The sequence below is a fragment of the Morus notabilis genome, unplaced genomic scaffold (genome assembly GCF_000414095.1).
Source record: "Morus notabilis unplaced genomic scaffold, ASM41409v2 Scaffold193, whole genome shotgun sequence".
Taxonomy (NCBI): domain Eukaryota; kingdom Viridiplantae; phylum Streptophyta; class Magnoliopsida; order Rosales; family Moraceae; genus Morus; species Morus notabilis.
In genome coordinates this window covers 336718-354641 of record NW_010357324.1, presented here as the reverse complement: position 1 = coordinate 354641, position 17924 = coordinate 336718, and the positions used below count along the sequence as shown (strand labels likewise).

Below are 17924 nucleotides of genomic sequence, written 5' to 3'. Positions count from 1 at the left end.
ATAATATTTTTAAGATAAATAATTAATAGTAAGGTAAATGAGAATAGTAGATAGCAACAGTTCTCAAGTGATACGTCTTATTCTCATATAAACACAGTTTAATTAAACCATCAAACATGTATTAGTTTTAGAAATGGCAAAACAACGGTTTACCCACGCCTTAACAACGCCTTCTACGTTTAATAAATGCATATGATCTAAATCCAAACTGCATTTATACTACATGCATTTCACAACCAAGAGTAAATTGATATTAATATTACTCTGATGAAATTTACTAATAACATTATCTGAAAAACACTATTAACCATTATACCAACTTCATAACCTTGGCTCTGATACCAAGTGGGGAGCTAGATATATACATTGTAAAACAACAAATGATATGTCAAGTCGCGCAGCTTCTATATATAACTTCTTCCTATGATTCATATTCTTAGCCTCAAAATTATACTAATATGAAGAATATTAATTACATGTAGGGGTTTATATGTCCTTGTGACAATGACAAACCAACATAATATTGAAGGTTGTTCAACATTTGGGAGGTTGGCATTTCCTAATGACCCCATTATTGCGTTTGATTCAATACATATGCATATATATTTGGTAGGCTGTAGGGGCGTCCATATTTTTCTTAAAAGGAAATGTATGAATAAATTTTGTTTGATTATGAATATTGACCCTTGGTGTATAATGAAAATATACATATACATGCACACACATTGAAGCAACATATATCTATATATATATATATATATATATATTGATGACAGACCACATTGACCCAGACTTGGAACATAGTTGGGGGTGATCTGGTGGTAGCTCGTTAAAGATGTTCTTATTGAAGGGGATTCATCAGAAGTTTTCAATAGAACTTTTGTGGTGCTCATTCCCAAGGAGACCGAGCCTACTAATATAAGACCTGTATTTTTTAGGGTTCATGGAAATCAAAGTGACAAATATTATTCTTAATTTATGTTTTGTTATTAAAAATAGATTCTTGACTGTGTGACAATCATGCATTATGCCAAAGGACATGAAAGTGATTTAAGAAAGAAGGAAAACGTCGAATCCATGACATCGTCACGCACATGTTGAAGCGGGGGAAATGCATTAAGGTTATTACCAATATGGCTTTGTACCATATTCTTCTTCCAGCTTGAAGATCACTTCTTCGCCGAGAACACAAGCGGAAGGTTCGGTGAAATGGAAAGTATTATATGACCCACGGATTGCTAAGAAAGAATAGTAGCCATTTTGAGAAAACCGTGCAAGAGAAATCACGAGAATCAACATAACAAATCTCAACACAATAGTCTGAAAAGCATGCACAACACATAAATATTACAATACAACATGAGGATACAATCCTTACAAATACACATTGGAATAAGTCCATACGTAGTCTCCTGAGAGACAGTGCTCTGCAGTGCGACATATTTATTCTATTCACACACACAGATATATATATATATATATATATGTATTCATACATATTACAAATTTTAGCCTTACACAACTTCCTTGATGGAACTAAACTGCTCACAAACACCCGGTTTACCCATGCATCGAAGCGGGTTGCAACCTCCCGTACCAAATACTGAGCAAAACTGACCTTCTCTTTTACAATAATCGCAGGGCACACACGTTTGAGACGCACCAATGATTGGACCTTCGCAATGAAGCCCTTCACAACAACGTTTATCTTCCCATTTACTACAATATTCACCAGGCACTCTGCACTCATTACCCAACTTCTCCCTTGAAAACATGACGGCACGAATCGCATCCTCGTCGATCTTTCGAGCAAAGGAAGATGAGACCAAGCAGGCCATAATCACCAATGCTATCACTAGCAGAGATGTAGTCGTATTCTTACCACCCGTCATCTTCAACTCACTCTCTCTCTCTCTCTCTCTCTCTCTCTCTCTCTCTCTCTCTCTCTCTCTCTCTCTCTCTCTCTCTCATTTTTCTGTTTGTTGCTATGTGTTGAAAGTGGAATAGGATGTAACACCATTTTTTTAACTGACAAATTCATAGAAATAGACGTTATGAATTAATTTAAATGATGTCATTGTGTTATAATTAGTTAATTCTAACATCATGTTGAGTAGGTGATTGCGACGAGGGCTCGTGATGTAAGGACAAATTCATGCCAAATTATTAAATTTTATATGATGATTTGATGGATATGTGTGTTGATTTAATACCATTAATAATTATATAGATATATGGTATTACAAAATACATATTAGATATATATGTCAAGTTTTAAATACAAATTGGTTATATGTTATATTACGAAACAAACATACATATACGTTCAATTTTATGTTAAATTTATATAGTTATGTATATATTATATATATATATATTATATATATATATATACATATAAAATATCAATAGCCAACCACCGTTTATGTTATTGCACTTTGTTAGTGATGATTGGTCCTATGCTGAATTGTTAAAGGTGAGGATTAGTTTGATGTCTTTGGAGCCAATGACCGTATAAAGAAACTTTGATCATGGTTTGCAACACAATTTCTACCTCGTTGACCGCCCATCAATCACCCAATTCAAGTCAATTAATTTTCTTAATTGAGCTGACATATATTGCATGATTCTTTCTATATTTGGCTTAGTGGCAGTCAGTAGACAACTTGCAAATATACCCATACTCGTACAATAAGAAGTAAAATGGGCAGATTCATGCTTTGGATATATATAGCTTTTCCTTTGATATAATTTAGCCATTTACATAGTCAATGCAAGAAAAGGAGGATTAGCGTGGATGTCAGAGGAGGGAAAAGAAAAGAAAAAAAAATACTCCTTTTGAATCATACGTTTTCACATGCACTAACAGCCTAACTTTTAAGTTTAGAATAACCAACAAGGGCCTCTTCAGTTCGTTAATTCGAGTTTTTAATTTGAGTTGAGATGTGACTTTATGTGAGAGCTTTTTACTGTAGCAAAAAAGTTAGATGTGATTGTTTCTGAGAGCTTTTTACTGTAGCAAAACTCGAATCTAAACTCGAATCAGCGAAATGAATGGGGCCACATCACTCATACTCCATCCTATTAGAAAATTTTTACGCTTTCTCTCCCTCAAGCTCCTACTCTCTCTCTCTCTCTCTCTCTCTCTCTCATACCTCTCTCTATCACTTTTTCTCAAGAGACCTAGCCACCATAGAATTTTTCATTATCTTCCTTTATTCTCTTAAGAAGAACACGGAAAGGTTGTTTTAAAGGTATGTGTTCCTCTCATGATATTTCGTGTTTTTGTTATTGATGGAGGAAAATGTTCATATATCTTCATAGTTTTGTGTATGATGGTTGTGACGTTATTGTTGAGGAAAGTGTTATGAGACTGTTATAGTTTTGGACGCTAAGTTTTTAATTTTGTCACGATGTTAATTTTTATTGATTGATAGAATGACATGCTTAGAATTTCTTTTACGCCTATGTGATTGTTAATCCTCTATTTTGTTTATTTAAATTTTTATTTAATGTTGATTATATTAGAAACACGTTTAGGTTGTTTTCATGATTTATTTGAGTTATATATGATTTCTACTTAGGTGTTGATGAGAGTTGTTGTATGACGCATGTTTTAATAATTTTCGGATATGATTATCTTGGAAGCATGTTAGAGTTGTGGTTAATATAATAGACTGACATACATGATTTTTCATGAGTTTTAGACGATTTAAAGGGAGGAGAAGAATTTGGAGCTGGAAATCTCAAGGAGTGAAGCCACAAGAGGAGAGTACTAAGCTTTATTTTATCTTTACTGTTATTCTCCTCATTTTGGTTTATCCTTTCTCTTCTTCTGTACTTAAACCATGGCTGTCTATTTTGTTGCACTTAACAGAATAATTATGAGCTAAATTTATTTGGCTAGGATGATAAAATACCTAGATCTGTAATTTGACGTTGTGTATGCTTACTTAAGCTATATTGGTAGTGATTAGTTTGTTCAATATAATCTCTTGTTCATTTTTTTGTTTATTGACCGGCCATCATAAACAAAATAGTGATTTCAATTTGCTGGAAAGTTGATAAGAATTAGACCAATATTGAACAGTGTGTGTTTAGCTTAATTTCACAAAGAGATCTAGCTGATTCGCGAGTAGTATATGAATATACACTTGTCTCACATAACCCAATTGAAACCCATGCTTAATACAACCTCTCTGTTTAGAGTTTTCATAGGAATATGTTCAAATTTAAGTAAAGATGTAAAATCATAAGTAGAACGGAAGACTCTGTGTAAATTCGTGTTTCAGGTTAACTGACAATATTGATATAACAAAAGTTGTAGCATACATAGCCCAAGTTGCAGTGAAGGAGAAATTGAGTCCTAGTCCTTTCATACAGATTGATTTTTACCTTTGACAACTGAGTGTGCATTTATTTACTTCTATTTACTGTAATTCTCTTTAGTCTGTGTAGTGGAATCAAACTATTAAATTTGTTTACATTGCATCTCTTGGATCTTATTAAGAAAAATATTAGTAACTTTTTCCGTGGGAACGATACTCTAGTCATTCACTTTATTACTTGTTCGGCACATGCACTTACGTAGTGAATTTTACCAATCATTATTGATCTTTGTAAAATTCAAGTTTTTCTGTTATTTTACTTGACAATTTTGTTTTCTTCTATTTCAGATACTTTTTCTCTCGCATGAATCGACAACAAGACCGTGAATTGCTGCCCTTAGACCCAGAAATTGAAAGAACATTCGTAGCGAGGAGAAGGGAGCAGCAAGGTTTAGCGGTTGTTGAAGGAATGTTAGAGGAAGCTACTGGCAATGCAGCCAACGTTGGGTAGCTAGTAAATGTCAATAATCTAGTTAACTAGGCAACAATGGCAAACGACAAAGACAGTGCTATCAGGGAGTACACAGTGCCTATGCTGTAGGGGCTCAACCTAAGTATTGTTAGGCCAGAAGTATAGACGCCCCAATTTGAACTCAAGCCTATCATGTTTCAGATGCTACAAACGGTGGGGCAATTTAGTGGAATGGCAACCGAGGATCCTCACTTGCACTGTGATTCTTTTAAGCTTCCAGGGGTAACAGAAGAAGTTTTGAGACTGAAGTTCTTCCTTTATTCCTTGAGAGATAGAGCTAGAGCATGGTTAAACTCTCTACCACCGGAATCTATAGCAACTTGGAATGAATTGGCAAAGAAGTTTCTGATGAAGTATTTTCCTCCAACCAAGAATGCCAAGCTTAGAAATGACATCACCAGATTTCAGCAACAAGAAGGGAAATCTTTGTATGAGGCATGAGAAAGGTTAAAAGAATTGTTGCACAAATACCCTCACCATAGGATTCCTCATTGGATTCATATGGAGACGTTCTACAATGGACTTAATGGGCAAACTCGAACCATAGTAGATGATTCAACCAATGGTGTTATTTTGGCAAAGTCTTATAATGAGGCTTATGACATTTTGGAACGGATGGCCAATAATAACCATCAATGGCCTACAAAGAGAGCAGCCGTAGCTAGGAGAGTAACAAGAGTTCATGAAGTGGATGCGGTGACAGCTTTAACCGTTCAAGTGTCATCCTTGACAAGTATATTGAAATCAATGAATATGACTCAGGGGGTGAATTATCCTCAATTTACAGCGGTCTCTTGTACTTACTGTGGTGAAGGGCATCTCTTTGATAGTTGTCCATCCTACCCGGAATCAGCATGTTATGTGGGCAACTTCAACAAAATAACACTCCGTATTCCAATACTGATAACACATCATCATCATCAATAGCAAACCACCCTCAACATCCTCTAGGATTTCCACAACAACTGAGACATCAACTAGTGGAACAACACTCGTCGATTGAGCACTTGTTGAAGGAGTACATGGCAAAGAATGACACCATTATTCAAAATCAGTCAACACTAATTCAGAACCAGGCACCTTCGTTGAGGAACTTGGAGAATCAAATGGGGCAGTTATCTAATGCCTTGACTAGTCATCCTCAAGGCTCACTCCCAAGCAATACTAAAGATCCTAAGCGTGAAGGTAAGGAACATTGCAAGGCTATGCGCTGAGGAATGAGAGAGAATTAGAGCAAATGACTAGACAACCCAATCGCCAAAAGAGCCCTTTTCAATCCAAGGTAAAGTGGAAAAGGAAGAAAAAGTGGAAGAGTCAGAAAAACAAAGTGATGCTGCAGATGTTAGAGAGATTGTAATATATCTCTCAATCTTGATATCACAAAATTGGATTAAAACACATTCGAGAAGAGTAGGCTGACGTAAGTACGCGCTGCAGCGCGAAGGAGTGCGCGCTGTAGCGTACGGACGCGCTGCAGCGCGCTTGGGCGCTGCAGCCTGCGCAAAACAGACCTCTCGGGTCTGTTTTGCTAGGCCCGCGCGCTGCAGCGCGCATTTGGGCGCTGCAGCCTGCGCAAAATAGACCTCCCGGGTCTGTTTTTGCTAAGCCCGCGCGCTGCAGCGCAAATTGTCGACGGAAAATGTGTTTTCGTGTGTTTTAGTGATCTGAAAAGGTCTCGAACCATTGCACCTGTTTGTGATATGTTTTCTCACATATCTGAGCACTTATTAACAATAGAAATAACTATTGTTATAAGTGCATCAGCATATAAAATATAACCATCAAATTGAAAAGGTATCTTTATGTGAAAGGTTGTAACACTTAAAGATGATGGATGCATCCCTGTCTTTATATGATGGACTTCAAAAAATACAGATAATATAATTGTTCTGGAACTCAATATTTTTGCTGGATATTGTGTTCAAGGGTTTGTTGTATCTTGGGGGTAATTTGCCATTTAGAACTCGTTAGCAAACTTTGAGAAGTGAGGGCAAATAAAACCTTAAAGGAAAGTATTCCTATACGCCTCAAACCCTCTTTCTGCTTTCTCTATTCTTTTCATCCTCCCAATTCCGACTTTCCTTCAATAACAGAACCTACAACAATGCTGCAACAAAGTGCAGCAGAAAGGCAGAATAACAGACCACCACCACCTTTTCCTCAAAGATTCCAAAAGCAACAACAAGATAAATAGTTTAAAGGTTTCTAGATGTCTTGAAGCAGCTTCATATTAACATTCCATTGGTGGAGGCATTTGAGCAAATGCCTAGTTATGTGAAATTCGTGAAGGACATTCTTTCGAAGAAAAGAAGGCTTGGAGAATTTGAAACAGTGGCAATGACAGAAGAAAGCAGCGTCATCTCGCAGAATAAAATCCCTCTAAAGTTAAAAGATCCTGGGAGTTTCACCATCCTATGTGCAATTGGCAATAACTACTTTGGAAAGGCTCTTTGTGATTTAGGAGTAAGCTTAAATCTTATGCCTATGTCAGTTTTCAGGAAGCTTGGAATTGGGGAAGCATGGCCAACCACAATAACTCTTCAATTGGCTGATCGATCTCTAGCTCATCCAAAAGGGAAAATTGAAGATGTCCTGGTGAAAGTAGACAAGTTCATCTTTCGTGTTGATTTTATTATTTTGGATTATGAAGCTGACAGGGAAATGCCCATCATTTTAGGAAGACCATTCCTAGCAACAAGGAGGACATTAATAGATGTGCAAAAAAGGGAGTTGACAATGAGAGTCAAATATGAGCAGGTCACTTTTAACGTCCTCAAGTCAATGAGACTTCCTAATGAAGTGGAAGAATGCTTTGTGGTGGATGTAATTGATACTAGTGCTTTGAAGGAGCTGGAGCAAGCTTGCTCCAAAGACCTTCTAGACATCTCAGCATTGGTAGAGTTGGAAGAAGAAACTTCATAATTGAGTAGCCAGTTGGCTTGGTTGGAATCAGGGTCAACCGTACAGCTTGAGGAAGGCAGTTTAAGCCTTTGGGTCTATCCGAACGTGAGCTCAAACCACCTAAGCCATCTATAGAAGAACCCCTAGTCTTAGAGTTGAAGCCTTTGCCATCCCACCTTCAGTATGCATTCTTAGGAGAAGCGAAAACGCTCTGGTCTCGAGAAATGGCTTAGAATTATGCATTAGAGCGCGCGTCGTGGTGTCAGTTTTTGAAGCCTAGTCACTCAGAATTCATCCAAAATGTTTCATTTTGAGATTCCAAACTTGTTTTAATCTCTAGAACACCTACAAAACACAAAAATACAATTAAAACACAAAATACTCGAGAACTAAACGAGAAAATAAGAAAATTACTTGAAAAACTATGTCAAATTACGCGCTTATGAAATAGTAAGTACAATGCATTCTTTATTCTGACCCATGGCGTTAAATGTGAGAGTTTGAGTTGTCCGGCATAATTCGATCCACATGGTAAAGCCATGGCACCTAGCGTAATTATCTCTTCACCTTGACTTCTCACTAGACCCCATCTAATTCACGGCCCTTATAGTCTTCTCCACTCATTAACAAAAAATACATACATGTCTGTCCTAAATATCCAATCAAGAGTATTGGTTATATATGTATGCATAAGATTTGGGTTAACCACAACACCCAAAGTACTCCTCGTATTCTCAATTGTCAAAGCTTTGCAACTTATTCAATGGTCTACTTCTAATACAAAAGAATGTCCCAAAAAGCTTTTTGGCTGTTAGGGTTTGTAGTGTTGGCACGTTTTATTGGCAACAAGAAGTCTAATTCAAAAAAAACAAGTGAACAGGTTGAAGCTTATTGTGCTGTGCAAGTTAGAATCCAAAATCCGGGTTTGAATTTCAAGGTTTGATTTGGTCAAAAAGAAAACAAAAATAGTAGAAAATAGGCCAATATGAAAAGTTTAAAGAAATATATAGGCCAACTTTTAGTTATAGAAATTAATATGCTATAATTTGTCAAGTTATAGTTCATAACCAGATAAGTTATGGACAAACTTGTCAAGTTATCATTCATAGCCAGACAAGTTATGGACAAAAACCGTGATTTATGGACAATAACTTGTCAAGTTATGGTTCATAACCAGACAAGTTATGGACGAAAACAGTAATTTAACCTATTTATTAACTTATGTAAACTATGGCCTATTAATTTTAATTTATCTCAAGTCTTAACATATTTCTCTCTTTCATCCAAAAGAAAATTCGGTTTAAAAGTTTAACAAGATTTGAGGATTTGAAGTTATAGCTAGGTATATATATCCTCAAAGCGTATCTCTAAACTTTCTTGGATTTGAGAATATCCGGTCAAGCACATTAAGGCCTCGTTCACTTCGCTAATTCGAGTTTAGAATTCGAGTTTTTCTACAGTAAAAAACTCTCACAAATAATCACATCTAATTTTTTTACTACAGTAAAAAGCTCTCACATAAAGTCACATCTCAACTCGAACTCTAAACTCGAATCAGCGAAGTGAACAGGGCCTAAATAAATGCTGATTTTTCAATTCGAGTGTGACTTGAATTAATTAATCGACATTAAGGAGTTTATGTTGATCGATATAAATACTACCAAGACAGTTTATTTGAGATGACTTTTCAGACAAAATATCAGAAAAATATTTGTGAATAGCTTTTGTGTTCATTCTTCCGGAGAAGAATTTAAAGTTTTTTTTAAAAAAAATTATCTGAAATTTCATCATACAATCATACAATTTTAAAGAGGAGCGAGTATATTTTAAAGACGAATGTGACCTAATTGTTACAAGCACTTATAGCGCAAGATAAAGTAATGTCTCGTTTATTTCGTTGATTTGAGTTTTGTTACAGTAAAAAACTCTTACAAACAATCGCTTTTAACTTTTTTGTTACAGTAAAAACCTTTCATATAAAATCACATCTCAATTCAAATTAAAAATTCGAATCAACGAACTAAACGAGCCCTAAGAGTCTTTTATTGTATATAAGAGCATTAGTGATTGACCGTTGACACCTCTTTGTTTTATCCTTATTCTCCTTCAATAAATAAATAAATAAACAAACAAAAATATTTTACATTGTTCCAACTTATCAATAAAAAGTCATTAGTAAAAAAATTTGAGAAAATTACAGAATTTTTTTTTAAGAGTGTATGAATCTAAATTGTCTCTTTTTTTCCCTTTGAAATTTTATAAACTTCATTTGATCTCGAGCCCAGAAAGCAAAAAATAAAAATAAAAATAAAAATAAATAGATTACAAACTTCAAAGTAACATTCATGATTTCAAGGCCAAACTAAGTCGACTGAGACTCTAGACTCGTGGAGACTTTGTTGAACAATCTTCATCTCTTCTGATAAATCAGACCAGTACTTGTCTCTGATCTCCATCTCCATGGATTTTGTTGCAGTTGAAGATGGACAAAAGGCAGGACCACAAGAAGAAGAAGAAGAAGAAAGAGCGATCCAGAAATCTGGGTCGGCGTTGCGGTGGCTGACAAGTTCAGACAACAGAAGCAAAAGAGAAGCCATTACAGAAACTCAAACAAGATATTTCTTTTTTATTTAAAAAAAAAAGTGATTTTGCAGCAGAAAATGAACAGTCGTAGAAGAAAGATGAAGAATAAGGGAAAGGAGGCGCGTATTTATAGGCAATTAAATTAAAAAGAAAAGAGCCCACTGGAATTGGAATTGGAATTGTTGTTTTGGGGAGGTTAATGTTGTTTAATATTTGCCGAAAGACCAAATACCGCTGTTTAATGTTTCTGGTGTTCCGGCAGTGGTTTTGTTGCTCTTCAGTTACTGTCAATGTTCTTTTTTATTTGTTGATTTGACTTTTTTCTTCTCAGACTTCATTTATAAGAAAAGTTGGGTCCAACACTGAAATGTGTCGTGTCCAAACCAACGTTCTTCCATCTGTTTTTATGGGCTGAGCCCATAGACTACAATCCAACAGCTCGACTGTTTGCTAGAAATCCAACAGCTCGACTTTAATTAAAGAAAGTGTATGTAGTAGCAGTTTTTTCATTTTTGGATGTTCTGGAAATAATAAAATGACAAAACTTTTCAAAGAATGAAAAACACGCCCATTTGATAGGATTTTCAAAATGAGTAATACTAATTGCCACCAATATTATTAAGCACTGTTAACTAATAAAGAGTTGGTCTCACTGACTCTGAGTAGAGCTGATATACAGAGCCCGCATTTTATTAGTGATGGTGGTTAAAATTGATGGTGCTCATAATCATTTTTCTTTTAAAATAGTTTTGTTTTGAGAGAGTTTCTCTATTATTCTCTCCTTTTTAAAAACACCAGTGTTCTTTACTTTTTCAACCGTTAAATCTGATCAAAATCACACCAGATTGAAAAAGTATGCAGAATAGACAGATTATAATACAGATCTAACGATTAAAAAACAGGGAACAAAGGTGTTCCTAAAACAGAGAAAACACCGGAGAAAATCCTTTGTTTTGAATATGAAAATGAAAATGAGAACTTTTTAAAAATGATATTTGCGACTATTTTTGAAATTACATTTTGGTTATTTTTCTTAATATTTATTTTAGATATAGAAAAATGAGGTTGTGTTTAAATATTTTTTTGAAAACAAAACAATTATAAAGTTATGGGACTTTCTATGGTGTTCTTTCTTTTTTAAAAACACTGGTGTTTCCTATTTATTAGTCGTCGGATCTGTATTAAATCTGTTTAAAAGTCAAATCATATTAAAAAATAATACAAATCTGATGACTGATAAGCATGGAACATCGGTGTTCTCAAACAAGAGGGAACATCTGAGAAATTCCCTTAAGTTATAGTATTAGAAAATGAAAATGTGAAACAACTATTAGGAAAATTTCATTTTGGTAACTTGTACTATATCGAAATATGAGTTTAGTACCATGTATTTTTGATAATTTCATACGGGTACCTTAATGTTTTAAAAGATGTGTTTTGGTACCTTCTAATGTATTCTTTGGGACACAAAATGTCAAATTTATTCATCTCATATGTCAAAAAAAAAAAAAAAAAAAACTCTCTCCTCTCTCTCTACAAATTACTCTCTCTCTTCCTCTCTTTCTCTCTTGCTTCATCTTTCATCGTGTGCGGCCACCTACTCCGGTGACCCATCCGACATCGGTTTTCGACACTTCCTAGCTCATTGGAAAGACCTTGTCAAGACGAGTCTGAAGCGGTGTCGTGTCGCTACCATATAATGACCGAGCTAGGGGGCCATGGCCACCCTAGCCCCCCTAGCTTTTTTTTTTCCTTTAATGTAATGGTTTTAATTTTACTATAGTAAATATGTGTATAAATTAGTCTCCCTTTAAATTAATAGTTCTCTACATTTTATTGGGCCAACCATTTAGATTTTGAAAAATAAAAAGGTTATATACATAAATGTAACTAAGTTTTTTAGTTAGATTTTATACTTAAATTGTAAAATAGAAACTATAATTTTCTATTAAAAAAATAAGTTAGCATAATAACATATATGTGTATAATAGACTAGATTTATATAGTGTAATTTATATGAGGTCTTAAAATTTATTTTCAGTTCTGAATTACTATTCTTCATTTAGAAGCTAACAATTGATGCATTTTTTAAAAGAAAAAAATATTCAAGATCAAACAATTTGAAGAAGATGGTCAATCATCTATTCCAAATTTTGAAAATTTTTCCCAAGCATCCCAAAAAGGTTTAAAGAATTGAAATTGAAAAAATTGATATTACCACTTTTTATAGAACTTACAGTGATATGTTTTCTTACTTAGATACAATATTGATGTTTTCATGTGTCAATATGTCATGAATTAATTTAAAAGTTAAATTCATAGATAGTTCCTAAAATTTTTTCTCTTTCTACAATTAGTCCCTGTGGTTAATTTTTCTTATGAATTGTCCTTGAACTCTAAAAGTATTCCATAAATAGTCTCTCTGTTAAATTTTGGATGGAAACTTTTAATTTTGTCTCATAAAAGGTCCCTAAACTATTTTCTCTCTTTAAAAATAATTTATATGTTAAAGAGAAACAATAACTATAATAGAAATCAAAATCGCAAATCTTTCTCAAAGCTTCAAAACCCACTAATTCAAATATATATATATATATATATATATATTCCCTAAGATCTAAAACCCAGATTTTTCAAATCCCCTTCCCCTCAAGATTTTTTTTTCTGATATGCCAATGCTCCCTTAGCCCCGTGCTCGTCGGCCCCTCCCCCTGCCATCTGCTCGTCACCCCAATTGCTTCCTTTCCGTACCCTTGTCGCGCACACGTGACCCATCGCCGCCGCTCCTTCCCTCTCCAGCCTTATTCGACTCCGGCGAGGTTTTCAGATTCGAACTCAAGAGGGTTTCGCATCTTTGAATGGCACTTTTCGGCTTCATTGACGGTGGTTCGACCGGTGTTCAAGGCTTGGACGCTTGCTACATATCTCGACTTGTCTTTGTTGCTCTTTGAATATTTTGTGTGTCTTTGCACTAAGGACAAATTTCTATGTTGTTGAACTTTTAGATTCATATTTTTAATGAAGAAGATGACGTCATGTGTTATTGTTCTTTAGAGATTTTTATTTTTTTTATTTTTTATTTTTTAGTTTTTTTTAGTTCTTTTTATGATTTTATAATTTTTAAGATAATATGTTATTTTTTTAAGGTTAACGGATTAAGGCCCCGTTCATTTCGCTGATTTGAGTTTAGAATTCGAGTTTTGCTACAGTAAAAAACTCTCACAAACAATCAAATCTAACTTTTTTGCTACAGTAAAAAGCTCTCACATAAAATCACATCTCAACTCGAATTAAAAACTCGAATCAGCGAACTAAACGGGCCCTAAGTTTAGTAGAGAGAAGATAGTTTAAGGACCTTTTATAAGACAAAATAAACAGTTTCCATCCAAAATTTAACAGATGGACCATTTATGAGACACTTTTAGAATTTAGGGACTGTTTATAAAAAAATTGACTACAGGGACTAATTGTAGAAAGAAAAAACAGTTCAAGAACTATCTATAAATGTAACTTTTAATTTAATAAACAAAAACTGCTATATATATACATGTTAGTACAATCTTATTAAATAAAAAAATTGGCCCCCTATCAATAAATCATAGCTTTGTCATTGCCGCCATATCCGTAGTACGAAAGAGCTCTCCCTATCGATAAATCATGGCCGCCATATCCGTAGTATGAAGGCGCTCTTAGAAAGAAAGAAAAAAGAGTCGGAGAAACCTAAATCTTCTTGCCGTGTAACTCCGTCATCCGATCTCTAATCGGAGTGATTCCGACTTCTATAGAATCAGACCGGCGAGGGGAACGAAACAAAACTAGAGCACTTCGACATTTTCAACCAAAGACAACCGAGACAAACCAAAGACATTTGGTGCCAGCCAACTGTTGGAACAAGAAAAGTGCTGCACCTACGCTAAGAACTGCAAGGTGTAAATGATACGTGCCTTGTTGACTATTGGGATTACTTAAGTCCCGTTTATTTTATCGATTCGAGTTTAAAATTTGAGTTTTACTACAATAAAAAGATTTAAAAAATAATCACATCTAACTTTTTTACTACAATAAAAAATTCTCATATAAAATCACATCTCAATTTGAATTAAAAATTTAAACCAGAAAACTAAACGGCCGTTAGTTTTGGTCATATATATAATTTCAGTCATAGAGTTGAAAATTGACAAATCTCACTAGAATCTAAACTATCATATCATTCATTCCATTGCAATACTGAACGTAAAATCTCTTTCATGAATTCGTGGATATTCACTTGAGAATCACGAAATCGATCAACTTGCCTAAACATCTATAGCATGGTACTCAGAGCAAAACTATGATTCATTTGGAGCCAATAGCAATTAACTACCACCCAGAGCAAAACTAAGAATGAACATCTTAAATATAGCATTCAAAAGTTAGCCCCATTAACTATTTTTAAAAAATGCTTAAATGAAGTTCAGGTACTTTCCACAAACTCGGTGGTTCCTGTAATTGCTATTATAGCCGAAGGGGTTAAGAAACATTGAACCGTTTATTTCACTAATTCGAGTTTAAAATTTGAGTTTTGTTACAGTAAAAAGCTCTCATAAATAGTCACATCTAACTTTTTTACTACAGTAAAAAGTTTTCACATAAAATCATATCTCAATTCGAATTAAAAACTCGAATTAACGAACTAAACGGGCCCGAAATACACCACTAGATCTCCTTTTTTATTTAGCAAAAAAAAAAATATATGCTTAAATGAAAAGGCACCTTCGGGAATGCACCACATCACAAATGGTAACTCCAGTCTCATTACTCTTCTAATTTTCTTCAAAGAATGCACCACATCACAAATGGTGGCATCATATTACTTCACAATTTAACAATTAAACAACTTTACAATACAAGAAAAAGCAAGTCTTAAGAGCTAAACATTAGTCAAGCCATTAAAAAAGCACGGGATATTATTTTTAAAAAGTTTGAAGTGTCTTTACTGAATTGAACTTTACAATCTAATATTCAGTATCAAGGGTCTATTTAGTTCGTTGATTTGAGTTTTTAATTCGAGTTGAGATGTAATTTTATGTGAAAGTTTTTACTGTAACAAAAAAGTTAGATGTAACTATTTCTGAGAGTTTTTTATTATAACAAAATTCGAATTTTAAACTCGAATCAGTAAAATAAACGCCTAAACTTATAGCATTATTTCAATTGTTCGGCAATTGTTGCTCAAATTGACTAGCAGTAAAAATTTATACTATTTCTTTATCATTGAACCAAAGATTGGTAAAAATGCATGCATTAAACCACTTCTCACTACTGTTTTCACATTGTTGAAGACTGACATATTACATAAGAAACCAGAAATGCTCTGGATTTACAATACTTGAACAAGATGGAAACATCTTTCACTGCCAGAATTAGATCTCTCTCAGTTAACTGTCAAAAACAGATCAATTCTACATAACTAATGCCATTTAGTTTGAAGGAGTGTAAGCTGATTAAGTATTTACATTCTAAAAAGTTGAAATCACACTATTCTGCATTTAGAAAATTAAAAAAAAAAAAAAAAAAAAAAAACAGAGTAGAAATTTGAGCAACACCAATATTGGATTTCTTTAGCAGATAATGAATTCCCATTTGTTGCGCTATAGCAGATTGTGAGATTAATTAAATGATTTACAAGGAGGGTTACTGCAAGGGAAATATATATATACATCTAGGCGGATATCTCTTGTTCTTAAAATTGGTATCTGCCAAATGTCGCCTGAATAAAAAATAAACGCCAGTGGTTGTAATCTGGTAGATTTCCTATAATTCACGTAACCATCAGTCATCGCTGGCAGCCAAACGAGGGAGTAACCTATGAGGCTACGAGATTATGTTGCCTAATTTTAAGCAACAATCACCGATCTTTTAAGATGTGATAGTGGAGTCGTGGACATCAACTTCGAAAGTAATCTGGATATTACTGGTTGTCACCTACCAAATTAATTGTCAAAATCAACAGAAAAATGAACCAAAAAAAAAAAAACCCCACAAGATTAGAAAATTATTTCCAAAATAAATCTTCAACTTGCATCATATCATAAACAAGACTCCATGTTAGAGTCGTAATTTAATTTCACACACCCTTACGAGTTACATTGCAACAATTTTACAAATTGAGGGATAAATTATTAAAATTAAAAGTTTAGAGGCACAAACTTTACAACTTCATGAGTGAATATACCCTATCATTTGGACTCAATTTATATCACAACTACTCATTGAGGGACCTACGAGGAGTTCAGTGATAATACGTGTCTCCACTCACTTTTTAAATTTTATAAAATTAACTTGCATGAAATTACCTTTTTGGTGTCTTCACTCACTTTTTTTAAAAAATAAATAAATGCAACTTCTATGTTTTTAAAATTCTCATATATTGCTCCCTAATTATCCCCTCAAGCTTCATCATTTCACATTATCATTATTTATATATTATAAATTCTTAGGTTTTCAACTTAAAGTTTACTATTCATTTCATCTCTTTTTTTTCTATGTATGCTCAATTTTTTAATTAAAATCTCATATTGTACCTTCCCTTTATAAATGAAAACTTCATTTAACATTTTTTTATGTGTCTAAGAAATCAATAGAATTAGTGTATATAATATGATTTTTTGTAGGATATTATGAATAGAACTAGAATAATGAAGATAAGGGCAATTTCACTCAATCCATCTGTTTTAGTCGCTGAGATGAAAGGTGAAAAACGAAGAAGAAGAAGAAGAAGAAAAAGAAAAAGAAGAGACAAATAGAATAAGAGCAAGCAAAGGACGAGGTTTCTTAGCTCTAGAGCTGTAAAAAAAAAATTTATGCGGCAAAATCTGATTATCAGAATAGAAAGGGGTTAAACAATCAAAGGATAGCGATCTTAATCTAGATAAATAATAAGGTATTTTGTACATTTGCCATCTGAACTTTAAGGGTTCGTTTGGTATGATAATTCAAACCATAGTAATTCTAATCATGATTCTAAAATCAGAACTATGATTTATGAGTTTATGTTCAAATCATTATTTTGAAATCAGGATTCAGAATGAGGGGTTTGAATCACTTTAAATCAAGAGGGGGGTGGTTTTAGAATCATGATTTGAGCTAGTTTAAAACATCACGTCAAATTTTGAATTATGATTCAGAATCATCCAAACCAAACACTGATTCTGAATTTGTAAACAAACAATGAGTCTGAACCAGGATTCAAAATCATGATTCTAAATCCATCTACCAAACGCTCCTTAAGAATTTTGACAAATTACTCCTTAAATTTTAAATTTTAGACAGTTTAAGTGTTAAAGTGCTAAAACAAATGTCATCTTCCTATTATAGTACATACTGATTCTGAATCTATTTGAATTTATGTACCAAACGCATCCTAAGAATTTTGACAAATTACTCCTTAAATTTTAAATTTTAGACAGTTTAAGGGTCAAAGTGCTAAAAAAAAATGTCATCTTCCTATTATAGTACATACTGCTACATATTAGGCAATGCCTCGTAATTAGACATTAACTGACGACAACAATTGGAAAAATGAAGCTGAAAACTTGAAT

At 33.8% G+C, this 17924-nt stretch overlaps 1 protein-coding gene and 1 non-coding gene across 2 annotated transcripts; one reads left to right on the top strand and one right to left on the bottom strand.

Moving 5' to 3' along the window:
- Nucleotides 1–5238: 5238 nt before the first annotated feature.
- On the bottom strand, nt 5239–5345 carry LOC112092437. The gene has a single exon (XR_002902600.1). It is a non-coding gene; the product is annotated as a small nucleolar RNA R71 (small nucleolar RNA).
- A 1777-nt stretch (nt 5346–7122) lies between these two features.
- LOC112092431 lies at nt 7123–7782 on the top strand. The gene has a single exon (XM_024168583.1). The coding sequence runs from the start codon at nt 7123–7125 to the stop codon at nt 7780–7782; it is 660 nt and encodes a 219-aa protein (XP_024024351.1).
- The last annotated feature ends 10142 nt before the right edge of the window (nt 7783–17924 follow it).